Source organism: Propithecus coquereli, unplaced genomic scaffold (assembly GCF_000956105.1).
Source record: "Propithecus coquereli isolate 6110/MARCELLA unplaced genomic scaffold, Pcoq_1.0 Scaffold587, whole genome shotgun sequence".
In the NCBI taxonomy this organism is placed as follows: domain Eukaryota; kingdom Metazoa; phylum Chordata; class Mammalia; order Primates; family Indriidae; genus Propithecus; species Propithecus coquereli.
In genome coordinates, this window is record NW_012151807.1 from 450,374 (window position 1) to 478,032 (window position 27,659).

Genomic DNA, 27,659 nt, shown 5'->3' on the forward strand with positions numbered 1-27,659 from the left:
GAGAACTATATACAGAGAAACACCGAAAAATTGTGGAGCTGGCGAGAGGGAGGGAGGTGGAGGGAGATTGGGGGGGGGAGGATGAGAGGGAAGCCCAGCCCTGTCCTACCTCCCCCAGGGGACAGAGGTCATGGAAGGGGGCCCCCCCAACACCCCTCCTCCAACACAGGTCCCCCCACCCTGGAGGAGAGAGACATGGCTTTTCCTAGAGTAAGTTCCCCCCTCCCCCTGGGAGTAGAGACCAAGAATAGAGAGGGAACGGGCAGGAGGAACTGTGTGTCAGGATAGGGCAGATCAACTAGTCTGTCCTACCTGACATACATGCCCTCCCAAACCCTAACCCCTCACCCTAACCTCAATTCCACCCCACCCAACACATTGGGGGAGGGGGGGGCATAAGCCCCCTCACCCCGCTCTGGGACCAGCCAAGAGCAGATCAGGTGTGGGAAGAAGGGGAGACAACTCCCATTCCCCCCTTGCCGCCCCCTCCCTGCCCCGGTGGCCCCCTCCACCCCATCAGGTTCTGGGTGGGGAGGGTATAAATGGAAGAGTGGTAGGAGGAAAAGGAGTTTGTGCGTGCTGAGCCCCCCCAGACGCTCCTGAGAAATCAAGGGGTAATAGGGCCCCCTCACCCGGGGTCCCCTCCCCATAACAAGGGGGGCAGGGGAGGCCAAAATGGGGCGGTGGAGGGGAGTTAGATTGTCAGCTCTGGTTACTGCTAAAAAATCACCCTGAAGTTGAAAGTTTGGAGGTGCCACACCCCCAGGGTGGGGGTGAGGATCTGTCCCCCAGTGCTCAGGGGAACAATGAGGCAGAGGATGGGGATAGCACCCCGGAGTGAAGGGGTCTGTGTGGGGTAGCGGTGTCCTGGAGCAAGGGTCCCTGGGGGTCAAAGAGGGGGCAGCACCCCGACAGGAAGGAAAAGGGGGCAGCTCATAGTCCCCGCTCTCCCCCCTGGAAATGGTGCAGTGGGGGTGGGGGATCAGTGCCCCCCAAGGAGGCATTCAGGGAGGCAATCCCGCTGTCCCTCGGTGACGTCCAGTCCTGGTGGTTGGTGCTATTACGGGGTGGGGTGCACAGGGAAGGAAGAGAAGGTCTGTGATGCTGGGTGGGCTAGTGGTCTGCGGTGTTTCGGAACTCGCCGTTCTCCGTGATCTGCAGCCGGGGTGGAGGGGGCGGGGCTGGGGGGGCCAGGCCGTTCCACGGTGGGGCCAGCGTCACACGCGGGTTTGTTGGACCCAAGGGGGGAAGCTGCCTCTCCTGCAAGACACCAAAGAGGAGAGCGCGGACTTATTGAGACGCTTCGAGGGGGCCTGGATGCCAAGCCCCCAAGCAGTGGCCTCCCCCCTAGCCAGCCCACTCCACAAGCATGTCCCACCCCCTCCTCCCAGGACAATCCCCACCATCCCCCTATTTTGTTTCTCACCTGCAGAAGTTACGTCCTTTGCGATCAGGGAGAAGAGAATCTCACCCCCAGACTCTTAAAGGGGGCCTTCAAGCTTTCAACCCAGTGTCATACCAGGAAACCAGCTCAAAAGCCAGTTCCTACCTCACCCCCAACCTAACCCCTCTAGGTCACCTATATACCCCCTGCCCAGCCTGCCCTCCTCCTCTTGGAACCCCCTCCCAGCCCACCCCCAACCCGAGATAGGAACTTGGTGTTGAGGAACAAGGGGAGGCAGTACAGCAAAACCTCATTAATCCAAACCCCCGTGGATTTGGAATTTTTTCATAATTTGAACAAAAACTGGGCTTGAGTTTTCCTTTATCTGTGAAGAAAGGGTGTGCTACGCAAATCAGTGGTGGAAATGTGTCTGTAGGAGGGGCTATTTAACCTATACCAGAAAACAGACTTTTCAATCCTATCTATTCATTAATGCATGCTCCCTGAGGACCTGAGTGGAAAAAGCCTTGTTCATTCAGTTCTACTTACTGTATATATTTTGAAGACATGCATTTCATTAAATAGACACTGTCATTCAGTTTTGTCACTTATTCAGAGTGGCCATCTTCTCAAATATAACATTCCAAATTACAGAGGTTTAACTGTACTGGGGGGAAAGGAAGGGGATCAGGGAAGTGATGTGGGAAGGGCAAGATCTTGTGGGAGGGAATGACTAGGAGCTTCTGCAGAGACACAGCATGCCCCAATCTCTGCGTCCCTGGGAAGCAGAAAGTGGCTTTATTTTCTTCCACCTCCGCCTGCCTTTCAGTCCCTCTCCCTGGGTGCCCAGTTAGAAGGTGAGGGGTACCAGACCCTCTTCCCACCCCTGGTCCTACTCCCATCAGCTCCTGTCACTCCTGGACCAACTTCTGGTTCCTGCCCTAGCCCTACCTTCTGTTCCTCTGCTGGGAAAGAAGAAAGTTACCTGAACTCCCCTCCACTTCTGGTTGCTCACTTGGCTTTTCAAAATTCAGGCTCAAAACTAATTTATAAATTAATGGCTTAATTGCAGGGGGACCAATACCTACTACAAAGTGGTTTAGAACAAATGTCCAAATTATTCCTTGGGCCACAGGGCATTTAGACCTGGCAATGTGGCTATCTGACATCTCCAAAAGATACAAAAACATTCCAAATAAAGACTCCCAGAGCACCATTCCCTTCTATCCCAGGATCAAGGAGCTCAGGTCACCCAGACCCCAGCCTTAAGCAAAGCTGCCTTCTTACCTTGCTGGGTATCACATACTTTCTCCACGTCAGTGAGAGGCGATTATGAATGGTAGGGTATCCTGACCACAGCAGAGGAAGGAACCCCCAGATTCCCTTTCCTCTGCTTGTCTGTTGGCGACAGCACATAGGCATGCCCCTACACCCCCATCGACCCAAATTTAGAAAGTAGATAAATTAGGGTACCATTATTCACTTTACAAAAGAATTCACTGCAGGAGTCCTTTAAATGGTGAGGTCCCCTGGTGCCTTTTAGCATCTGTTTGCTGATCACTAACTACTTTGACAGAGAGGCTGGGCAGACAGTTAAAATTGCAGTGTGAGGAGCCACTACCCACTGCACGTGAATCCCAAAGAAAATAAAGTATCTCAGAAATGATGTCTGTGGCTGACAGGTTCTCATTTACTGGCTTTTTAGGTAGGATTATGTGTCCGGCAAGGCCACCGGGTGGTGGGAGACAGGGAGTGAGTGGCATTAGCAACCTGGGGATGTGAGCTCTGACAAGAAGAATGAAGAGGTTATTTAGTGTGCTGTTCCTGGCATCTCTGCCTGGGCATCGACGTCATTCCAAGCCTATGATCTGATCTAGGAAGACATCTCTCCTCACTTCTAACTCCCAGGCCACGTGGGCAAGTCCACGTCCCAACATCTGTCCGAGGTTCCTTTCTTGTTCCTCCTCCTTGTTCTACCCACTCTGTCTACTGTCAGGACATCACGACGGCATTTTTTCCCAGGGCACCCCAAAGTCTCCCTGGGTTAACGACCTACTCCTAATCCCTACCCAGTGGGGGCTAATGTGAGCCCCAGATGCCTTCTACCTCTCAGCTATAAGGGAGGAGGAAGAGAGAAACAGGTGAGGATTGGCAAGGAGGGGTACAGGGATGGAAGAGGAAACCCCAACCTACCTGTGGCAGTCAGCACAGCCCCTACAGCTGGGTTTCCCCAACCCATCACCACCTCCCGCCATTAACAAACCCGCCCCCAACCTCCCAACCCCCAAGGACGGTCTGGTGAAATGGGGGGTGACAGACATACACTGGAGAGGTAGAGGAAGAGGAGTGTTTAGAGTTGGGGAAGTTTGGAGGGGTGGGTTTTGCAGGGAAGGGGGTGTGACCTGTGAATGTGCTGGGCACGTCTAAGGTAAGCCTCTTGCTAACTGGACAGTTCCAGGGGCAACAGGAAGTGTTCTCTTTGGGGGGGTGTCTTGGGACATGGGTCTGAGCAGGAGGTGTCAGAGGGCTGGGGTCTGCGGAGGTTCTCTGGGTGTGGGGGGCAGCAGTGAGAGGGAAGAGGCTCCGGAGGAGAATTGGAGGGGAGTGGGCTTCATGACCAACCTGCAGTGGTCCGGAGTCACCTCCCCCTGTGTCCTCCACCCGTGGCCAAAGCGGAACCAGGAGAATTACCTGATGAGGAGCTGCAGGGGGAGAGAGTGGGGTCATGGGGTCAGGAGCCTTGGTGGTTGTGGGGGAAGCCTGGTGGTCAGAGCAGAGGAAAGAGGTGTATGGGTAGGAAAGTGAGCAGAATTTTAGGAAAGCAAGAGGTAAGGGTACAGAAGGGAGGTCCTACAAGCTGGCTGCTGAGAAGAGAGGCTGGGAAGCAAGTCAGGTATGAGGGTCCGAGGGGAGGAAGACCAAAGGGAGGCTGGACGGAAACACTGAGGGTAAAGGGGGCGCTGCAGGGTAGGAGGCCTTCAAGATCTTTCAAGTCAGGATGAGGCAGCTATGCAGGAGCTGCCAAGGAGTCAGGAAAGTTGAGGAGCCAAGAGAACAGAGGTGATGGGGACCCCAAGTGTCCAGGGCACCTGCCAGGGCCTGGGGAAACTACAGTTCATACTCTGTTCTAACAAACGGCAGCTTCTAGCCCTCCCGGCCCAAGAAAAGCTCAGAGGAAGCTGCACTCTGTGCCTTGAACAGGAGTGGGCAAAGAAGGGGCGGAGGTTCAAGGAACTGTGTTGGGATTGGGGGCAGAAAGACGGAGGTGCTGGTGCAAGGTCTTGAGACGCGGACAGGAGTGGAAAGACTAGACGGGAAGGCACAGGGGTGGGGCTGACGCTGCCAGGAGTGACAAAGGCACAGACGATGGAATGAAGATGGGGTCACGGGGGGACTGCTGGTAGCAGCCAGTGGACAGAGGACTGTGGGAGAGACAGATGGTGATGGGCTGGGGTGGCTGGTGCAGTGAGTGCACGAAGGACAGTGGGATGGATGGGGATGGGACACGGAGAAGATAAATGACATTGTAATTTCCACCTGAGCGTCGAGCAGCCTCTTCTTGGGTTCAGGCAGCGGCTCAGCCATGGCGGGGTGGTCCCGGCGCAGCTCCTCCTCCACCAGCATCAGCCTGAAGGGACGGGCTTCAGTGGGGTTAGTGGCGGGCACAGGCTCGGAGCCTGCCCATGGAACTCCTGATCCCGGGGAACCCCACGGCCCTTTGGGAAAGCCTCAGCATCCTTCTCTCCTTCCCTCAGAACCTCTTCAATGGCCGTGACCCAAAAGACTCTGTTACTCAGGCTCATGCTCTCCAGGGACCCTCACATCTGCCTGCTAAGGACAGCTTTCTGTGCCTTAAGACCTCTACCACCCAGACACCCCCGGCCCTCCATCCTCCCAATCAGGACAGCAGTACCCCTTCCCCAGACCCTCTGTGGTTGAGGACCTGGCTTCTGCGTCCTCTGTGTCACCTGACTGAACCTATGCCATTTCTAGTGACAGTCCCTGGGGCACCCCTAGCCCAAGAGGATTTTCTACAATCATTATTCCCAGCATCTCCCTGCCTTTGATACACATTCTCAGGGTGACGTCTCATAAAGAGTATCAATTTAGAGCAGTGGTTTTCAAAAAATGTTTCAAGTCAAGAAGCCCTTTTCTTCTAACTCTCTTACTCAAAAATTCATTTAGGGCCAGCGTGGTGGCTCACACCTGTAATCCTAACACTTTGAGAGGTCAAGGCTAGAAGATCACTGGAGCCCAAGAGTTTCAGACCAGACTGAGCAAAATAGCAAGACCCCATCTCTACACAAAATTTAAATAAAACTAGATAGGCGTGGTGGTGCTCCCCTAAAGTCTCAGCTACTTGGTAGACTGAGGCAGGAGGATCACTTGAGCCCAGGAGTCTGAGGCTGCAGTGAGCTATGATGATGCCATTGCACTCCAGCCTGGGTGACAGACCAAGACCCTGTCGCCAAAAAAAAAAAAAAAAAAAAAAAAAGATCTTTTCTAATAGACACCTTTCCAAGGCTGGCGAGCGAGGGGCTGCTCAGGATGGGCATGGCCAGAGGCTACTCTGGCTAAGGAGCCCTGCTTAGCTTTGGGGTGAACATCGCAGGCTAGGCTGAAAATAAACCAGTGGGGAGTCCTGGCCTAGACTGAGTCCAGACACAGTGACAGTTGGACAGTAACAGGTTTATCTGCATTTTCCAAGGGCTTCAGAAGCTAATGTATTAGGAAAGAGGTCAGAGTTTAGTAAAGGAACATTTAATGCACTAAACGAGAAGTTTCTCTCCATCTGGTGATGGGTGAGTATGTGGCATCTCCAGGTGATGGGCTCTCCTGGTAGTCTCCCGAGTTTGGGGGTGGGAGTTGGAGGAGTAGCTCGCTCACTAGCTCTCTTCAGCCTCAGGCTCTCCCTTGCTACCCCTCCCCGGGCCGCCCCTCACCTGCCAATGATGCTCTTGATCTGCGAGTCCTTCTCCACTTGCTGCTGCCGTAGCCTCTTCTCGCTCTGCTCTAGTCGGGCCTGATACTGCATCAGGATTTTGCTGGTCTGTTCTTCCTGGGACAGCAGCCTCCGCTCATACTCTTCCAGCTTCCGGTTGGACATGTGCAGCCGCTCCTTCAGTGAGTGAATCTCCTCCTCGTACTCCTTCACCTGCCCGCCGGGCACACGACCCCGCACTGTGAGGGGCGCCCCACCCCGACCCCACCACCCAGCCTCCGCCCCTGTCGGCCAGGCATAGCCACTGCATGGGGAGAGGCGTCCACCTGCCTTCCCCAACTGTTCTCTGCCTGCTGGTCACACCCACATGCCTGCTTTTGAGAAGGCTCTACCATGACGCTGAGGCTCCCTCAAAATGGAGCAAGGTCACAGACCCCCACAGCCTGAGAGGTATGTACGTCCTCTCACATGTGCATCTGGACACATAAGGAACTACACAGAAACCTAGACAGACTCACAGACACACCTTGAGTAACTGTACCCAGAAATTAGAGATAATTTCCAGCCAGCCCCAAGCTAGGCCCCAGAACACACGGGGGAGACATAGGAGGAAGAGACATGGGATGGGGGAGGCAGGTGCTGTTCCACCTGGGACTCCCTCCTTGGCTCTGTCCCGGGGATAGGGGATCTTTAAGTGAATCCCAGGCTGAGAATCTAGGAATGCACAGCGACCCTGTCACCTATGCCCACGGTTCAGTGACGGGGTAAGCCTGACATCCATCATAGTACAACTGCAATCCCCTCTGTCCCAGCCAGTGTGTTTGCTTCTACTGCTAGTAAAGTAACTCTTCCTTTCCTGAGCAGTCACAAGAGCCAGGGCTATGGTCTCTCTGGGAAAGAACATGGGAGTAAGCCTAAAATAGCACATTTTCCCCTAGATAGTCTATGATATGTATAACCTACAAAGTAGAGTAGAAAGTGGCTTTTAACAGCTGATTGTGTGTCTCTGGTCTCCCCAGGTGGACCGAAAGCTTCTAAAGAGAGGGGATCAGGTCTTTGTCTTTTCTTCCCACCACAACTACCTGACCTTGGATGTTTCCCTTGGAAGTGACTAAGGGTCTCCCCTGTGGGTAAAAGGAAGAACCGGGCTTGGGCTGGTAGGGCCCAGCGTACCCTATCCAGCCGGCTCTCATCCATCGATTTCGAGTACTCCTTGAGCTTGTACTCTTCCCGCTCAATGTGGGCACTCTCGATGTCAGCCGACAGGTGAGGCATATTGGAGACCCAGGCCACCGTCCGCTCAGAGGCTGGCATCGTGGGGTTTAGTGTAGATGGCGTCTGAGAATGCTGCGACAAGGCAGTGTAGGGGCAAACAGAGAGAGGAAAGGTGGGAAAAGGCAGGTGCATTTAAAGGGAGAGCATAGCCAAAGGAGAGAACAGTCCCAGTCCTCCTGTCCTACTCCAGCCCTTATCACCTCTGAATGCCAGAAGTGACTTAGCATGTCTCCCCTCTGGAAGAGAGCACTAGGCGGGTAGGGATTTGGGGCTGTCATTCACTGCCATATTCTCAGTTCCTAGAACAGCACATGGCACACAGCAGGCCCTCCATACATGTTTGTTTAATGACCGAAAGGAGGCAAGAAGATTAACTCCAGACCACAGACTCTGTCCCACCCCCATCCCCGTCTCCTCCTTCCCTCCCTGCACATCACCCAACCCGCCTTCCTCCTGCCCTCACCTACCTGCTTGGTGATGGAGGGCTTGAGCCCTCCACCCCCTCCGCCACCGCTGCCCCCGCTGCCCCCAATGCTGCCCTCCTTGCTGAGGCTCTGTTGCCGTGGACGGGCAGGGCCATAACTCGGCTCCGGGGACTGCAACAGATTCCCACTGGATGGCCGGGGTTTCTGGGCGGCGCTGACTGTCAACTGCTGAGACTTGCCCCTCTGCAAAGGAGGCGGCTGGCCCCCGCCACCCCCACCGCTGCCCCCACCACTCCCACCTCCGGGCCCTGAGGGAGCTGGCCTCTGGGGACCGATGGTGATCTGGGGAGGGGACAGCATGTGCTGCAGGTTGTCCTGGAGTGAGAGCTGCCGACGGGTGAAGTCAGTGCCAGAGGGTCCAAACTCATCACTGTAGCTGTGGCTGTGAAGGATGGAAGCAGCGGGGGGCTTGGGGACCCCTGAAGAGAGGTCCTCGCTCTTGCTATAGCCATGGAATGGGGCAAAGGTGTCCCCAGGGGGCTCTCCACCTCGGTGGTGGTGATGGTGGTGGTGGTGGTGGTGGGACGAAGGTGGACCATGGCCAGCGCCCCCTCCATGGCCCCCTGGGGGGCCTGGCCCATCAGCAGCCATGTGGAAGAGAGGGTTCTGGAAGGAAAGGGGGATACGCAGTTGCTGGGCAGGGACACCGTCCGTGGTGACACCCATCTGGCTGAGGCGCATGCCAGCTGCCGTGATGGAGGAGCCACTCCCCTGGGAGAGGCGACCGGCAGGCGCAGGCCGCAGCCCCAAGGCTGCCGTCAGCGAGGCCTGGCTTGAGTGCAGTAGGTCCCCTACGGCTGCCAGGTTGGAAACACTGCTGCTGTTGAGGCGGCCACCAGGCCCATCGCCCTGCAGGTCCAGCATGGACACACTCTTGTTGACACTTAGCATCTTCTGCTCCGGCTCTGTGATATCTGAGCTGCTCGTGCAGTATGCTGGCGAGGAACGGGCCAGGGGTGGACGGCTTACATAGAATAGGTCTTTACCCCCACCAGGTGGCGGTGGGGGCGGCTTTTCCTTGGTTGGGGAGGGGAGGCGAGCCATGTCCATAGAACTGTCAGAAGGAAAGGGGGCACATAGCAGAAGGTCAGGTCAGGGCTACTGGCAACTGAGCCTGCTGTGGTCTGGCACAGGCCCTGGGGTGAAAAGTGGGACCCACAGGGAAGGGCTGAGAGCTGGCAGTGGTGGCCCTGAAGAGGGGAGGCAGGGAGGATGGGAGGGGACAGGTGGGAAGAGGGAAAGGACAAGGCCCCTCCAGGAAGGGGTGAGGCCTAGAAGAGGGGAGATGGGGCAGCAAGAGCAGGGATGAGGGGTGGGGCGGGGCTGATATGGAGGAGATGAGGCGCATCAAGGAGGAGTGGCGAGGAGGGCAAAGGCCAGTGGAGCGGGAGAGGGAGCAGACAGGAGAGGGGAGGAGGGTGGGGGAGGGGAGAGCCCCTCACCTGTTGAGGCCTCGAGCCATGAAGGACTGAAGGTCGATGGAGCTGGAGAGAGATGGAAAGAGGGACGAGCACAGAGAGAGAGAAGGAGAGAGGTGTGGACAACGGGAAGGAGAGGCGGGAGTGGTGGCATAGGGATGGTGTCATGGAGGGAGACATGGGCAGAGGAACAAGCAGGGTGGTCATCAAAATAATGAGCAGCAGCTGGGGCACGGGCACCACCGACGGGGTGGCTGCTAGGGCTGCGAGCAGGCTGCAGGCCCGCCAAGCTCCCAGCTGCCCTCCTCCAGGTGCTGGACTGTGGGCATGTCTGTGCGGTTCTGGCGGGGGGCTGGGAGGAGGCTTATTGACCAACTAGTCTAGAGAGATTTGAGTATTTTTGACACCACATGGCTGAATTGACATGTGCTGGCTGAACCTTAGCTTGGGGACAAACATGGGCAGGCAGAGGGACCGAGCAAATCAGAGCCTGAAGCAGGGCCCTCCAGGCTGACAGCTGAGCTGGGAGCTGGAGGAAGCTCAGCCCTTCCCTGAGGCTCTGCCTTTCTGCTCCCTCTGGCTGTAAAGGGCTCTCCACCTACTGCTGACTGTACCTGCCTCCTTACCATTTTCCCTGAGAACCTGCTGCCTTTCCCTTTCTCTCAAGCCCTGGAGAGATGCACATGCGGCCCAGTGAGGAGTACCAGAATGGGAGCGCAGGGGTGCGAGTCCCAGGGCACTCACCTGTTGAGGTCCCGCATCATGTAGCCCTGCATCTCGGCTGACGGCCCCCGCAGTACCACGGGCTGAGGCCGGGGCCGCTCGCTCTGGCGGCTCGGCTGCCTCTGGATGTTGGGGTTCCTCAGAGCTGTGCTGATGTCGTTGAGGAGCCGGGGCAGTGGACCCAGCTTGAGGAGGGCTTCCTGGAAGGGTGAGGCTGTTACCTGGGGGCTAAGTGCCCAGCTCTAAGAGGGCCTCAGAGGGTGCAAGTGGAGGGGGTCTGAGCTGGGGTTGTGGTGGTGACACCTCAGGGGACAAGGAGGGGAGAAAAATCTGTGCAGGGGTATTTTTCAGACCCCAGGAGCCTCCGGAGCCATCTGGGGACAGGGCAAAGGGGACATCTGCTGACCTTGCTGAGCTGGGGCAGCACCTCCCAGAGCAGAGCATGCAGTGTGGAGAGCTCTCGGCCCAAGTCGATGTAACCCTCAAAGCTACTGCTGTTGGTCAGCGTGTCCAGGTTGGAGATCTCATACAGGAACTGCTGCATGGAACCCCACTCCAGCTCCAGAAACTCATTCATGAAGCCCAGAAAGTCCTCCTTTGAGGTAAACCTGGCCCGGGGACCCAGAAAGTGGAGGTCACACACATACAGAAGGCCTCACACCCAGCCTGCCTCAGGGTCTCCGGCTCTCAGGGGACCTTCCTACCCACCCTTAGCCCTGTCCCACCCAACTGAAGCTTTCCTCACTTGGAAAAGTTGGCCAGGTTCTGGATGACCTTGGCGATGAGGGTGAGGGTTCGTGAGGTCTGCTCATCTGGGTACTCCTGCATGAGCCCAAACAGACTGGGCGACATGATTGCTGGGCAGAGGAAGCGCAGGAAGAGCGAGGCGCTGATAAGCCTGTCTGCGATGTCCTCCCGGCCCCGCTCTGCACAGCGCAGCCTCCAGGATGCAAACACCTCCTTCAGCTCCCTCGGGAACACGCTGGGGGGAAGGGGCAGGGAGACAGAGAGAAAGAGAAAGAAAGAGAGAGACCGGGACTGAGCCCCAGAGACCCTCAGCTTCCACGGAACATGCTGAGGGGGGTGGTAGGAGGTGAGGGTGTGGAAACAGAGGGGAGAGAGACAGGGAGGGAGGGACTGCAGGAGGAGGATGGAGGCTGCTGGAAGAATAGGGCCATGGCAGAGGGAACAGACAGATTAGGGAGAGAGAAATGGAGCGGGGAGAAAAGGTGAGGGGAGAGAGACATGTGGGGGAGAGACGGTGGGTGTGTGAGAGAGACAAGGAGAGGAGGAGAAGAAAAACAGACACCAGGGAGAGACAGAGATGGGAGAGAGATGGAGGGTCACTTGAGATACAGGGAGCTCGGACCCCCCAACTCTTCTGGATTCCAGGGAAATGGGGATGGAGGTACCCCAGGCATGATCCCCAGTCCCTGGAATGGCTCAGCACTCACTCCCCGCCCCTCCCAGTTCCACTTCAATGTCCCACTGACACCTTAAACTCAACTCGGGTAAGACGGAGCTCACCATCGCCCCCACACCTCCAACCGGCTCCTCCTCCTGACTTCCCTGGTTCTGTCAATGAGGCCACAGGTCTCCTCATGGCCTCTTGAGTCATCGTGACTCCCTACAGACATGCCCCCTCCTTTCCAATCTGTAGACAACTCCTACTGATCCTTTCGTCAGAGGGGCCTTATGGCAGCCCCTCTGTACCATGCCCATCATGGTCCTGATTCAGGATCTGTTTTTCATGCCTGACCCATTGACAGTAGCCCCCAATTGGCCTGCACTTCATTTCCCTACTCCAGTCGCCCCCAGACCCCACTCTATTTATGGATTAATCTTCTCAATCACAATACTTTCTGGTGCCTTTAATGGCATCCCATGACCTACTAACGAATTCCAACTCCTTCACCGAAGGCCTTTCAGAGTCTAACTCTAATCCCCCTGTCCAGACATTGTTCCCACCTCTCGTCATTATGAGCCAAGTACGCCATTAAACCTGTTCTAATTGCTGTCCCTTGAAAGCTCCTGGGCCCTCTCACCTTCATGCACGTGCCTGTCTCACAGCCTTCTGAAATGTCTTTCCTGCCCACCACGTCCACACAGCATCACCTAACCCAGGCTTCAAAGCCCAGCCCAGGGGGCACCGCTGCCCTGCTTATCTCAATCAAAGCTCTGCCTTCTCTGATTCTGTGTTGCACGGGGAGAGACCTTCACTCAGCACTTAACACATACTACAATGGTTCTATGGCTTTTTCTTTATCTAATTTGTCCCTACCCATTCTGTGGAGGCCCTCTGAGGTCAGGGACCAGGCCTCGTTCACCTGTCTGCTCTACAGCACCCAGAACGATGTTTTGCCCCTAACTGGTACTCAGTTCTCTGAGGATGGACAGATGGATGAACAGAAGGACACACAACTTCCCCAGCCCTGGCTCCCCAGCCCAGCGTTCCCAGTCTCACCAGTGGGAGTTGACCACCTTGCACAGGGCCAACTCACAGCACATCCGCAGGTTGGCCTGGTGCTCCGCCAGACTGGATGCCGTGCACTTGATGGGGTCCACCTCACAGTTCTCCTCCGACTCGTACAGAGCACGGATGAACTCCCCTGGGGGTGGGGTCACAACAGGGAGTGGTCACACTTTCCAAGGGCAGGGACGGGGATGCCTGGGTTGGGGGAACTGCAGAATCAGGTGGTTGGAGGCTGAACTAGGAAGCATTGGGCTGAGGAAGGGTGCACCTGGGGTCTGGGGTAGCCAGGTCTGGGGTTGGGGTGGACATCTGGCAGGTCTGGGAAGAAGAGGGCCTGAGGGTGGGCCATACCAATGGCATCCTTGAGGTATTTCTGACCAATCAGTCTCATATACTCTTCTATGGCTTTAGTGGCGAGCGTGTTCTCGCGGAATATGAGGTGCTCCCGTTCCATGAACCGGTCTACCTCAGACATGGCCATGTCTGAAAGAAAGTCCTGGGGCCCAGGAAAACCCAAGAGTCAGCCTCCACACAACCCACTCTCCTGAATTTGCCCCATCCTCACTAACCCCCGACCAAGTGCCCGTTCCCAAGTCACCTTTCCCTGAGGGGACAACACTCACCTTGGCCTTGCCTGTACTCTGCAGGATGTGAACCAGTGCACTGGCAACCTCCTCCTTGCCCTTGACATTCAGAGCAGGCTCCAGCACGGCACACAGCATCCGATAATGGTTGGTGACATACTCCGCAAACTCTTTATATAGCTCCATGGGCAGGATGCTCATTGTCTGGTAACGTGCTTTCAGCCGCACAGCCGGGCAACCTCCCTTGCCCTTGCCCCCTGAGCCACCCCCTGACCCTCCTCCGCCTCCCGAGCCCATGCCCCCAGAGCCCCCACTGCCTGTTGGCAGGGTCACAGGGTACCACTGCTCTGTGAAGTGGCGCCCAGCCAGGGTGGCCACCGGCACAGTCACTAGGCCAACATAGCCTGCCTTGTCCTTCTTGCGCTTTTTGTCTGAGTCACGGTACAGATGCAGCCGCAGGGCACGGACAGCCGGCAGGTTGTTAAACTCGAAGTGCTCGCCCCAGAAGACGGTGTCCCCTGAGGCAGAGCGGGGCTTGGAGGTGGTGCGTGCATACAGCATGTCGTCCAGGCAGAGCTCACAGTAGTACCGCTTCTTGGGGGGCAGCTCCCGGGCCTCTATGATCCACAGCTTCAGCACATTGTCTACCCGGCGGCTGTTGTCCTGGCATGGTGGGGTAGGCATGGTGGATAAAGGGGAAGGGACACAGAGAGACACAAAAAGAGGACAGTCAGTGAGAAAGTGGGATAGACACAGCAATCATAAGGCTGAGAGCTGTATGTACTGGGTTGAACAGTGTCCCCGCAAAATTCATGTCTACCCCGAACCTGTGAATGTGACCTTATTAGAAAATAGGATCCTTGCAGATGTAATCAAATTAAGATGAGGTCATTCTGGATTAGGGCGGACCCTTAATCTAATGACTAGTGTCTTCACATGGAGAGGCAGATTCAGAGATGCACAGATACAGAGACATGCAGAAAAAAGCCAGCCGAGTGAAGACGGAGGGAGAAATCAGCCGGATGCAGCTATAAGCCAAGGAATGCCAAGACTTGTTTGCAACGTCCGGAAGCTGTGAGAGGCAAGGAAGGATTCTCCTTAGAGCATCTAAGGAAGCATGGCCCTGCTGGCACTCTGATTTTGAACTTTTAATCTCTTGAACTGTGAGAAAATAAATGCCTGTTGTTTTAGGTGACCCAGTTTGTAATTTGTTTCAGCAGCCCCAGAAAACTAATGTAGAAGGTAGCTCATATGTTAGCTAATAGAATCAGTATTGGAAAACATTTTAAAAGCTGGAATAACAAACTGAAAATACTAAGGTGGAATTTAAAGAGGAAAATTGCAAAGTCCTAGAGAGACAATCAGAAATTGCAAAACAAAACAAAACAAAACAATTGGGTAAACATGGGATGGCCAAGCCTTGACAGTCGGTGAAAGAAGGGCCTGGGGAGATGCAACGGACCACAAGCTCATGGTTCGTGATGTAGCAATGTGGTGAAAAGGAGAGCATGGTGTTTGGACTCTGCATGGGTCAGATCATGTCCAGCATCCTGGCTGGGGTTCTTTAAGAAGGACATTGAGGCCGGGCGAGGTGGCTCACGCCTGTAATCCTAGCACTCTGGGAGCCTGAGGCGGGAGAATTGCTTGAGCTCAGGAGTTCCAGACCAGCTTGAGCAAGAGCAAGACCCTGTCTGTACTAAAAATTGAAAAATTAGCCAGGTGTGGTGGTGCATGCCTGTAGTCCCAGCTACTTGCGAGGCTGAGGCAGGAGGATTGCTTGAGCCCAGGAGTTTGACGTTGCTGTGAGCTAGGCTAACGCCACGGCACTCTAGCCTGGGTGACAGAGCAAGATTCTGTCTCAAACAAACAAACAAAAAAAAAAGGACATTGAGACAGAAGAGTTCCCCCAGAGGAGGGTGACCAAGACTATACGTTTGCTAGAAACTGAGATACAGAAAACAGCTGGCAGAACTGTGAGCATTTCTCCTGGGAAGTGGAAGTCTTGGGAAGAAGACAGACACAATTTCTGTACCAAAGGGACCTTATAGATCATTTAGTCTAACCCATTCCCACCAATTCCCTATCTTTTTTTTTTTGAGATGGAGTCTCACTCTCTTGCCTGGGCTAGAGTGCCGTGGCGTCAGCCTAGCTCATAGCAACCTAAACTCCTGGGCTCAAGAGATCCTCCTGCCTCAGCCTCCCAGGTAGCTGGGACTACAGGCACGTGCCACCATGCCCGGCTAATTTTTTCTATTTTTAGTTGTTTGGCCAATTTCTTTCTATTTTTAGTAGAGACAGGGTCTCGCCCTTGCTCAGGCTGGTTTCGAACTCCCGAGCTCAAACAATCCGTCCGCCTCGGCCTCCCAGAGTGCTAGGATTACAGGCGTGAGCCACCGCACCCAGCCTCAATTCCCTGTCTTTTAGAGAGGAAAGCAAGGTACAGAGACTGGGCCAATCGAATGTTACATGTCCTGTAGAAATGCTGCAAGCAGGGTATTAGTGAAGTATTCCCACCAGCAGGAAAGCTGGACCAGAGGACTTCCAGAGCCCTGTCAACTCTGTAAGTCCGTGATTTCTATGGTAGAAACAGATCATAAGGTAGGGTAGCAGTTCGGAAAGAAAAAGAAATGGGGAACTCAAAATAATGAGGGTCACACTCTGCCAGTCCAGGTCCCCCATATCTCAATCCTTTCCTCCCACAAGCCTCCCCTCCTGTAACTCACCTTCCTCCCTAGCCCCCCACTTCCCTTGTGGCATGACCTTTGCCCTGTGCATGCTGTGTCCCCTTTACTCCCTAATACCTTGTTGGGTTTTACTGCCCGCTGTAGATTCTCGATCCATTTGTCCCTTTCGGCTGCAGACCGACAGGCAAAACATTTTGTTCCCGATGATGTTGTTACCTAGAGAGGGGCGTGGAGTTGCGGGATGGGGCTCCAGAGGGGCAGTGACTCCTAAGGACTGGAGACTCCACCACCATCTCTTCCTCCCTGGACTATCCTCCTTTCTCCCAGCCCCAGAGGTTTCTGTTTCCTCAACATCCCCACCTGTGCCACCTTCTCTAGGCCTCTCTGCCCCCCGCCCACTTCATTACTCCTCCCTTTTGGCCCTCCCCAGCCCACTACACCCAGTACCTCAAAGCAGAACTCCTGGCCCAGGATGGAGCTGTGCACTGGCTTGATAATGGAATCCTCATCCAGGTTGAGCTCCAAGGCCTCGGCTGCACTGCTAGGACTAAGCAAGGACTCGTGGGAGTGCGACTCCTTAAAGCTTTGCATCAGCCGGGCCCTGGCAGGCAAGAGGTTCAGGAGACAGGGTCAGGACCCCACTCTTCTTACACACACAGGGGGCCCTGCATCATCAGTCTGGCTCTAGGAAGGAGACTTGGACACAAGGCTGCCTGAACCCCCTTCCCACACAGACACAGAGAGAGAAAGAAACCCAGCCTGTCCCTGGGGAAAGACATGAGGGGTGTGAGAAGAACCGGAACTCTTTAAGAAACTTCCCCACTCCCAGTTCACACCTAAGGGGTTGTGAGGACTAGGGACGTTTAGAATACCTCAATCTAGAAATGGACCACAGCAAACAAGAAAAAGGGAGAAAAAAAAAAAAAGGACAGAGAACAAGGTAGGTCTGGGACACTTCTATGTAAGACCCCCAGGTGACTTCAGAAACCAGAGTCTCGATATAAGGGAAACTAAACAACGGCAGTAAAGAACTGGAGGTTCACAGAAGGTATCTGCCTGTCCCAGGCCTGGCACACAGCTAGCAACTAATAAACATTTAATGATTCAAAGAAGGAATGAACAAAACATAAGAGGGCAAGTTTTAGCAGAACCAAGGGAAAGAGTGAGGGCAAAACTTAAAAGAAACAAGAGAAAGCTGTGGGCAGAAAAGAGCAGAATGAACATAAGAGACAGAGCTGGGGACTGGGGAGAAGAGGAGGTAGGGCAAGGAGAAGGGGGCAGCAAAGGTGTGTGCAGCAAGACAGAGAGTGAGGGAAGACTGGGAGGGGACTGAGAGCGGACAAAAGGCAGAAAATCCCTGCAGGAGGGCAGAAGATAAAGGGGCTGGGGGACAGAATGACAGGGGCGGGGCAGTAAGCAGGGTAGAGATGGGCAGGGGATAAAGAGTAGAGAGCAGTGGGAAAGCGGGAGGGGAGCTCGGGTGTGGGAGCCTCCAAGAAGTTATTTATAGCAGCCCCGTCATCGCAGGCTCTGGCTGCCGTCAGTGCAACTGACGATGCTCCCCCCGGCCCCCCGCCCCCGTGGCCAGGAATACCATGCCCTCACCCCCTGCCGGCCCAAATCCAGCTCTGACAACATGGGAGGGGGCAGGGAAAGGTGTGACTCACCTTATCCCAACCTCCGTACCTGCCCAATCCTGGTGGCCAGACACAGGGGAAAGGGAGGGCAGGGAAGTGACTGGGTAAGGGGGAAAACCAGAGAGAGACCCCCAAGAGACAGATACCAGAGGCACAACGCAGGTCTCCTCCAGCCCAGCTTCTAGACAGTGCCCCCTGGACTTCTCTGAGGGCTTCATCCTCATGCCTCAGTCCATGGATTGTTCCCCATTCTGTCACCCTGCATACCTGTCCCAGCTTCCCCTTTCTGTCATGTTCTCTATTGTCCTTTCCCTCACCCACTGCTGAGGTCCCTGAGCTCATATATTAATACTAGCCACCCCAGCCCCACTCCAACCACTGCCCTGTATTTCCTGCCCTTCCCCTCACACCCTCCCACCTAGATCCTACTGCTCCCTCTCCCACCAACCCACTGCCCCTGTCCCTGGATGCCCTAAATGTTCCTCCAGGGTCACTCCTTCTCTGTCCTTCTGTGCAGCTCCTTGGATCCAGACTGGAGCCCATCCTTCCGCCAGCCTGAGAAGTCCCTCCTTGGCTTCACCTTCATTCCCTTTCCTGTCTTTCTGCTAGTCCTCTCCCTGCACCCTACCCCTCTACTGCCGTTTACAGAGCCCTATCCTAGCTCTTCTCTGTTCTGTCCCGCCCCATGACATGCCCCAACCAACTTGAGTTGAGTCCTTCAAGCTTTGCACACAGATAACCCCCTTCGTCCCCATCTCATTCAAGAGACCCTATGTCACATCGCTCTCATCCCACGTGCCCCAGCCCCTGTACCGGTCATGGTCAGCACTTCGGAAGCGAGGCAGGATCTGGCGAAAGCTGCTGGTCCGGTCAAGTTTGGGTTGTGACTTCGTGCGTTTGATGGAGCTTTTTAGTCTCCGGCTCAGGAAGCCTTGCTGGGGGGGAAATGGGGATGGAGTGGGTTGCGGCAGGGTCAGTTCTACCTACCCATCCGTCAGCTGGTAGAGAGTCCTGGATGGAAGTGGCATGGGGGAAAAAGGGAAGTCTCTGGAGGTGAGGAAAGGGGGACAGGAGCCCTGATACCAGTGTGTCTCCCTTGCAGTGCAAGCATGCACACAAACATGCCAGCTTGGAGAAGGTGGGAGGACTGGTCCGAGAAGCAGGGGGGCAGAGCCAAGAAGGGGGAAACCAAAGGGGTGGGGAAACACACGCACACTCTCACTCTCTCTCTTTCTCTCTCTCTCTCTCCCCGCTCCTGGCCCCTTTCTTAGAATCATGGGGCTCCAGCTAGGGCTGGAGGGGAGGGGGCCCAGCTGAGCCACATCTGGCAGGTGCTTTCACTCACTCACCGAGGGCCGGAAGGGCGCAGCGGGGGCGGCCTCCATGCTGTACTGCTTCCCCCCTGGGACACTCTTCCTCCTCGAGCGACCCAAGTGGTATTCTGGAGGGGAGGAAGAGGCCAAAAGGGAAGTTGCAGAGGGAGCCAGAAGGGATGCTGTTAACCCAGGTTCCACCCCTCATCCCAGTGCCTTCCCCCACCTCCCTCTGCCCCTCAGCTCTGGCCTCACCTACCCCCCGGAAAGCAGCAAGAAGAGCAGCGTCGACGGAGAGGCTGGCGGTAGGAAGGAGGGGGCAAGGAACCAGAGCCGGAGCCCCCTGAGGGGGATGGGGTGGGAGGCCTTAGACCCATGACTGGGGCTGGCAGTCAGCAGGGGGACATGGCTGAGAGGGTCAGTAAAACCCCAGTAATGAAGGACACCAAGGATCCAGGGAGGCTAGGTCCCTGGTACCCACCCCCGCCAGAAGGGGCTAGCTGGGATGAAAGATGGGTTAAAAGTCATTGCCCGTAGGTAGGCTTTCCTCTTCCCCCTGCTGGGGACATCTTCCATCTGCTCCTACCTCCTGGAACCCCTGACTGTCTGGAGGGCCAGGGCTGCCTCCCATGTCCCCCTCCCTGGACTGGAGGGGGTGGTCTTGAAAGAGACCTGTGAGGAGTGGCAGTGGGAAAAGCCTAGGGACAGAAAACCTAAGGAAGGGGCAGGTGGGGGGGAGGGGAGAAGGAGCCGGTTCCACGTGCACTGCAGTGAGGGGCTCAGAGGGAAGGGGCGAAGGAGGAAAGCAGAAAATGCAGGGGAGTGGGCAGGGAGTGGGGAGGATGGGCAGTGGGGGTTCTAGGGACTCCCAAGTAAAGGTAGGGAGAGGAATAGGAGGGGAGGTGAATGCGGATGAAGCTCAGCCTGCCAAGAGCCTAGAGGGATGGCAGCTCTGAAGAGGGAAGCTGAGGCTCTGCTGGCAGGGAATTTAGAGGGGCTGAGGGGCTGGAGGAGAATGAAAGTGGGGGGATGCCAAGCTCCGGCTCCAGCTCCAGAATGGCTGCCCAGGCCTGGGCTCCCCCCTCAGCCCCACAGTCACCACTGCAGCCAATGGGGGGGCAGGTGCTGCATCAGGGGCGGGGCCATCATCTCCATGGCAACAAGAAGCTACAGGCTGGGGAGGGGTGGACCGGAAGAGCTGCCTGTTAACCCTCTAGGTTCCAGAACAGAACAAAGGAGGGCCACAATTATATTTTCACTGTCTGCTTCCAGAATTGCAAATTGCCTGCAAATTGCCCTAGAATCAGTCCCCAGCTTCCCATTACTTATAAAACCCAGGTGTTAGGAGGTTTATGCACAGAAATGTGGATGCCATGACACAAGAACCCTATCAGTCCCTCAGGAACACATGTAGAGCACAGAAACATACACTGAACTGTGGAGGTACGTGTATATGAGAACCATGACACAAAAAATCAATAGGGATCTATGTGCTTTGGAGACATACAGACAACTGTGAGCACCAGGGTAGCACGGATCTACATTCTGAGACCCTGAAGCCCACACACCCCATGGGATACATGCTTAGACATATGTGAGCACTGCAACAGGGAGTACATACTTGAACCCAGACACCCACATGAGAGTTGCTGATGTGGACTTTGTGGCTCAAGTCCTTTGGGCAATCATGTGTGCAGCACATTTCAGAAATGGACATGTGACCCTAAGACACACACCTCCCCCACACAGGGAAATGCCAGTTTAACCCCTAAGATACATGCTTGAGTACACCATGATCCCAACCACATAAAGGTATTCCCATAACCCAGAAGCACAAACATCTTTCATTCACATGAAAAGTACAACCACATCTACTCTATCTTGGGACAACCTCCTTTTTTCCCCAGCCCTTCCCTGGCTCCAACACAGACATCAGTAATTGCTACCAGAGTAAAGAAAAATGAGGAGTAAATGTGTTAATTATCCTATTACACACTAAGCAACGCATCCAAGGGTTCAAGATACCTCTTTCCTAGTTACAATTCTCTGCATTTCTCAGGTATGGCTGCCTCCCTCTTATTTCAGGGAACCTAACTCAGCCATTATTCTCACATGCACGCTTCTCTAATAAGGGCATAAAGTCTAACTTTAAACCCACTAAAATTTTGCTTTGGAACTAAAGCATTAACAGAAGGAGAATGAATTTGCAAATTGGTTTGCTTGGTTCTTGCAAGTAATAAAACCTTATACATATTACCAGGAACTAAGATCCACAAACTCACACATAAGTCACAGGTACACGGAGGCCACATAAACATATGCTTACAAAGACTCACTGCCGCAAGAAAAAGACTAGCAGAAACACAAAGGAAAGGGGGGTAGAGTGACAGAAAGATAGGACATCCTGTTATTAGTGCTGCATGGAGTCACATGTACAGAGAACACAGGACACATCCATGTACACACAATGTGTATAGAGCAAACCTGAAAAGCATATACTGTGATCCTGAGTCTCCATGTCCCATCCTTGCACGATGTATACAGGCATGCACACACTTAACAGCCACCTACACAAACCCGTAACACAGGCATTGTGCACACACCCACACATGTACACACCCTGTGTACACACACAATTGCACTCACACATACACAGAGCAAGAGCTTGGACTCCTGCCCCTCCAATGTCTCTAATCTTACAGTCACCCACAGAATCTCCCCCTGCCCTCCAATCCCCCAAATCCCTAACCTTCCCTTTGGCCTTTCTTCCATTCCACACCCAGCTGGCAGCTCTCAAGGGGAGCCAGGGGAGGGAGGTTGCCAGAGAAGGATGAGGAACAGGGTTGCACAGAGAGCAGAGAAATGGGAGACAGCGAGTGTTCTGTGCTGGGGACATGAACCTCTAATGACAGTCCCTGCCATGACAGGCCTCACTGTGAGCTAGCCTCTATGCCTGAGTGGCCTTCCCTGATCCAACCAAGCCTGAACCTATGGGGCCTACACAAATCCAGTGTCCTCTCCTATCTTCCTCCCTTTCCTCTTTCAGAGACCATTTTACCAAAAGGCCTCTCTCCTCCTCCCTGCCTCCCTGCTCCCAGGCCTCTTCTCCCCCTGTCTCCATCCAGTTCCCCATCTTGAGCTCTTATTCCCTCCTCTCTTCTGAGTCTAGCTCTGCTCTCTCCCACGTTCCCCTTCTCCAGCTATTCTTTCTCCCTGGTTCTCTCTTCTCCTCTTCAAGCCTCTCTCACTCCTCTTCTCCCCTTTTCTCCCTACTTTCCTCTCTACCCCACTTCTTCCCTTTTCAGCTTTTCTGTCCCCACTGCCTGACCAAGCAGGGGCTCACGCCTGCCTAGCCCAAAGGTATTGCATACACGTTAGGGTTCCAAGGAACACACTTACACACACTTACTCCCCCGCCCCCACCACTAGCACACCACCCACATCCAGACACGCCCTGAACACCCATCCTGGATTGACACAGATACTCAGGCCAATGCTGGAACACACATGCAAAGACACACACCTGCCACCAGGGACACCGAAAATCCTACTTATGTGGCCATGCATTCCCTCACACAGGAAACTGACAAGAGGTGAACCACAGCCAGGGACATACATGCTCAGGGTCAGAGGTGACATGGACCCGTATGGCCATGGACTGCAGCCCCACAAGCCATTGGCTGGCCAAACAGCCCCCTCGGCAGGAAACAGGCAGAGGCAGAAGACAGACACGCTTGCACAAGGCTAGCTGCATATGTGTGCACGAGGAACTGGGCCCCCGTATGCACATGGCATTGACACACAGGGAACATGAGCACAAACACGAACACACACGGGGACAGATGGGCCGTCCCCTCCACTGGGGGCTGTAAGACCCTCACACACCAGCCGCTCCCGCGCCCTCGCGACCCTGCCCCATGAGACCGGTCCCGACCCCTCCGACCTCCGCTGCCCCCCTCTCCGGTTACCATAACTCCCCCCACTCGGAAGATGCAGCGAGAACATGCGGAGGGAGCAGCTGCCGCCGCCGCCGCCGCCACCGCGGCTTCCCCACCCCCCTCCCGGCGCCCACGCACACGCGCGCCCCCGCCCCACGCGTGCGCGGCCCCCACCCCCCCTCGCGCGCTCCTCGTCCGCCCGGCCCCGCCCTTACCTCGCACCGCCCCCCGGGGGGGTCGGGGGTGTCCCCGGTGGGGGAGGGGCCCGCCCCTGCGCGGGGGAAGGGCGGGGTGCGGAGGGAGAGGGGGCGGCGCAGCCCGGCTCGCGCCGCCCGGCGTGGTGGGGGCGGTGGCGGGGCCCGGGACGGCCGGGACGGCCGCGCGGTGACGGCCGCGGGAACGGCTCCCTCCGCCGCCGCTCCCGCCGCTGCCGCCGTTGCCCGGGCCCCGCCGCCGTTGCTAGGCGACCGCTGCTGCCGTGGCCGCCTCTGTCACGAGCCCCGTCGCCCGGAGACAGCGCGAGAGAGACGGGGGAGGGGGGCAAGGGGACCCCCAAAACCAACCGGGCCACCCACCATCCCTTCCTGAGCAGGACCCCCCCCCTCAAACCGCGGAGGGAACGAGGGTTCGCGGCTCCACCCAGCAGAGGAGGAGCCCTGGATTCCCATGTCCCTCAAAGGTCCGGCGACCTCTCCCGGGCTGGAGAGTCCACATCCTCAGCAAACACCTTTGCATACCCAAGCCCCAAAGACCCTATGTCCCCTGCAAATCCTCCATGCCTTTTACACATTCCCTGCCCCCCTGAAGACCCTAAGCATTCAGCAGCTATCAACTCTCACTAACCCCCCAATATTATGTACCCCTGGAAGCCTTTCCAGCCTGACTGAACCCTAATACAGCAACCTCCACATATTACCCCAACCCCAAACACACACGGTGCCCCCACCCAAAACACACAGGAAACCCATGCCAAAGACCCCAGACCCTGAGGATTCAGGGTAAGGAGAAGGATGGGGAATATGTGGGCAGACCAGCCAACCACAGGACACATAAACATGCACCATGAGCATGTGACCATTTTGGCCTGGGCACACAGGTGTACACACGTGCACATAATACACCTTTCCCAGACATGGACAAAACATACTCATGTATACACATACACAGATGTGACAGACATCACGCACATTCTCTCTATACACTCCACCACCACCACCTGGCTTTGCCTCACAGAGATGTGCTATCCACACACCCCCATGGTCAGAGGTTTCCATGACAATAACACACATCCCTGACCACTCGCCCACCCACCCAGGGTCCCAGGGCTGGCCCCCAAGGGCAGTGAAGCCTGAACCTATCAAAAAGAAGGTGGGAGGGAGACATAGGATGGATGGGGACAGGCTGCCGGCTCTCTAAGGGAGAGAAACTGGTAGCCTGGATCCCTGAGAGAAGGGGGAGCTGGTGGGAGAAAGGGGTCACCTGGGGGTTGGAGGAATGGGGGACCAGGATCACTAGGTTCTGGAAGGGAAATGTAGAGAAGAGCCCAGTGACAAGGGGGTTTCCGGGGTCTGAGGGCGTCTCTCTGCACCTTGGCTGCAGATCTCTGTTCTCTGCCTTCATCTCCCCTCACTGTTCCCATGGAAACCTTTTAAGCGAACTTCTCAGGAAGACAAAAATCTTTTTTTAAATGACTAAAGAGGGGGGTGGGGGGCAGAAAGCGGGAGGGAGGGGAAGAGACAGATGGAGAGAGGGAGAGAGTTGGAGAGACAGACTGAGCAGATAGCTCTACAGACAGAAAGGAGATGAGATGGGGGTCTGACGGAGTTCCACGGGGGGGCGGGTGGGGGGCGGCAGGTAATCAGAGGGGTACAGAAAATAGGAGAAATCAAGGAGGAAAGAGAAAAGGGGGTGATACAACTGCAGAAAATAGAAGCAGTTGATGAGAGTAGGAAAAAAGGGGCAAGAAAAGAGGGAGACCACAGGCCTGAAGGTCCGGAAGAAGAATCGGGAGCGTGGAGGGGGAGCAGGAACTAGGTCATTCTCTCCAAGATCCCAGACCAAGGGCTGGGAGGGGCAGAGGCAGGCACACTCGGACTGGAAGCTAAAGATCTAAGGAGACTATTTTTACAAGCACCAGGAAAACAGTCAAACTCCGCTGCTGGAGAGGAAAAAGGGAGCGAAGCTGAGCAAGGACCCGCTGGGGCCTCTCACCCACAGGCCCTGTCCCTCCACATCCCAGAGGAGGGCGCCATCTCCGCTCCGGACGCCAGACTCCGTCTCCGCCTCGGCCCGCCCCCGCCAGCTCCCTCCGTTCCCCGACGCTCCCGCCCCTGCCAGCCCGGACCCCCTTCAGCCCTCTCCCCGCCCCTCTCCGGGGCACGAGAGCCTGCTCGGCCGCCGTACCATGCTCGCCGTGGGGCCGCCCCTCCACCGGCACGGAGACTGTGCGTCTCAGCAGTTTGTTGCGGCTGGACTCGCTCCTCCGGTCCCGGATCAGAAGGGGATGTATCTAGGGGATGCGGGGGAGGGGGGTCAGACCTCGCCGGCCCGTGCCGCCCTCCTCTTCCCCTGCCCCACCGAGGAAGGGTGGGCCTCCCTTTCCTCCCGGCCCACCTTCTGCCCCTTCCCCTCCACTCTCTTCAACTGTCTCTGAGTGGACCTCTCCCTTCCCTTCCCCATCTCTCTCTCATTCCTTCTCATCCCACTCTCTTCTTTTCTCCCTCCATTTCTCCTGAAACCCGCCGAGAATTCTCCCAAACCCTACTCAGCTCTTCAGCAACTCCTCAGGAGTTAGCTGCTTCCTGAATCCAGTTTTCCCTTGACCTTCAGTTCCTCCATTCTCCCGGCTTTCCTCCCAACCTCCCACCTCCCTTACCCCCTTCTCCCTCCGAGCCTGTCACGGGGGTAGCAGAAGCTGCATTTATAATCGGGATCCACAGCTTGTCTCCCTCCCACAGCCCGGCTTGCGGCCAGACTGGGACCCAACCTCCCCTCCCCCGAGAAGGCCTGGTCACCTCCCCCCACCTTTCTTCTCCTTCCATCACCGGCCACCCAACATCTCTTAAGTTTCCCTTCCTCCCTTCAGCCATTACCTTTCCCTAAGCCGCACCCCCGCGCCCCCCACCACCACTGTCCCAACTCCACACGTCTCCAACACTCCAGTCTCCTCTACCCGCATCAGGAGCTACAGGAACCAGATCCCTCCCCGCCCCCCTGCCAGTCCCCAGCCCCAGTTCCACAACCCATCCAATTCCAACTCCCTGTGGCCCTACACACTGTTCATTTTCCCAGTTCCATCCACCCCACACACATGCACCTTGCTACTCCAGACCTGGCCATTCCTCTTGTCCCTTAGCTTGCTGGCTACTGGTCCCTACCGTCTGTTCCCATCCCTGTCATTTCTTCATTACCCCACCCACTGTCCTCCCTCTCCATCCTTACAACAGTCCCACTCCTCTTGGTTCCAGCTTTCCCCAGTTTATACTACAGCCTCCAAACCCCTGATCAATGCTGATAACCACTAGTCAATGCCCAAAACTTAGACTCCCCAAACCACTTCTTTCAAAGTCACCATGTCCTTCCCTAGACACCTCTACTCTGTGGCCTGCCAACTCTCCACACTCTCACCTGCCACCCAGGTCCCTTGACACCCTGGTTTGCCCTAACTCCAATCCCAGTGCTGCCTCACCAAACCATGCCCAGTAGTTTTCAAAGCATATCTCTCACAACATCTGGTCTCCCAGGGTACCCTACTACTCTAAAGTTTGTCTCCCAAATCACCCCCATTCTTTGAATCACACTCATGAGGCATCCACCCTTCACATTTGCATCCTTTCTTTGCTCCGATGGACCCTCCACTGCTGACCCAGCTCCCAAGAACCCACACTTCCCTGGCTCTCAAATCTCCTTCCATGGCCACCACCTCTATAAAAGCCCTCTGTCCATTTCATCTCCTTCAGTCTGGCTAGTCCCTGCCCCTACCTGCTCCTACTCCTTTAGACAACTAACTCCCCATACTCCCAGTCCCCCTCCTCCCCAGGCGTCTCCTCCCTTAATATACCTTCCAGATGTCCAAACAATCCCTGGCAAAAGCCCTGATCTCAGGCACCCTCCCTGGTTTCACCCCACTCCATGCCAAGGTCCACTGACCTGTGCCATCTCTTCCAATACCCTCCAGTCTCCTCCCAGTTACCAAAAAACCCCACTATTCCCTGCCTTTTCTCCGGGTCCCTCAATTTCCTCTCCCTGCACTCTGCGCCATGATGGAGAAAGGACTAGGAGTGGTGATAGCTGAGTCCTGTTCAATGGGGGAAGAGTAAAGGGGTCCTGAGGACCACTTTGGAGAGGAAGCCTTCCCATTGCTTCACCCCTTCTCCAAATCCTTCAGTTTCCCTTCCGCATTCTAACCTATCCCACAGTATGGGCAGGGTGCAAACATGAGGCACCCTCAAATCTTCAGAACCACATTCCCTCCCCAACTCTGTCCATGGCCTTCAAAGATCCCCCTGGCCAAGGTGAGAGAATGATTGCCCCTTTTATCACACCCCAACCCAAGTCTCAATGGCCACCCTCTTCCCACCATTTGCAAATGTCTCTCCCCTTCTTTGTGTCTCTCCCCTCATCACTAATTAGGACTTTCCCCATTGTTCGCTCCCCATTCTCCCACAGGTCTTTTCCCAACCTCCTCACCCTGCTCACCTCGTCCTCATCCAGCATGAGCAGCTGGTTTCCCGAGATGATGCAGAACCGAGGGTTCCAACCAGGACGATCATATGGGGAATGAACGTATTGGGTTCGGTGCAT

The 27,659-nt window shown here is 55.7% G+C and overlaps 1 protein-coding gene across 1 annotated transcript; it reads right to left on the reverse strand.

The window, feature by feature from the left end:
* Positions 1-1,113: 1,113 nt before the first annotated feature.
* SYNGAP1 (synaptic Ras GTPase activating protein 1) lies at positions 1,114-27,659 on the reverse strand. The gene is made up of 18 exons (XM_012658436.1): positions 27,555-27,659; positions 25,260-25,365; positions 18,955-19,046; positions 18,419-18,540; positions 16,416-16,569; positions 16,086-16,184; positions 13,324-13,947; positions 13,052-13,196; positions 12,692-12,836; positions 10,973-11,209; positions 10,634-10,835; positions 10,249-10,427; positions 9,529-9,570; positions 8,069-9,140; positions 7,500-7,673; positions 6,328-6,539; positions 4,922-5,012; positions 1,114-1,260 (listed from the first exon to the last, which is right to left on the reverse strand). Exons 1-18 carry the CDS (start codon positions 27,657-27,659, stop codon positions 1,114-1,116), a joined length of 3,948 nt encoding a protein of 1,315 aa, XP_012513890.1.

Coding starts and splice junctions, on each gene's coding strand:
- SYNGAP1 (XM_012658436.1), bottom strand. CDS start 27,659: ATGCACCGAACCCAATACGTTCATTCCCCATATGATCGTCCTGGTTGG. Junction 13,197..13,323: donor AGAGTACAGGCAAGGCCAAG/GTGAGTGTTGTC, acceptor CCTGGGCCCCAG/GACTTTCTTTCAGACATGGC. Junction 9,571..10,248: donor ATGATGCGGGACCTCAACAG/GTGAGTGCCCTG, acceptor ATCTCTCTCCAG/CTCCATCGACCTTCAGTCCT.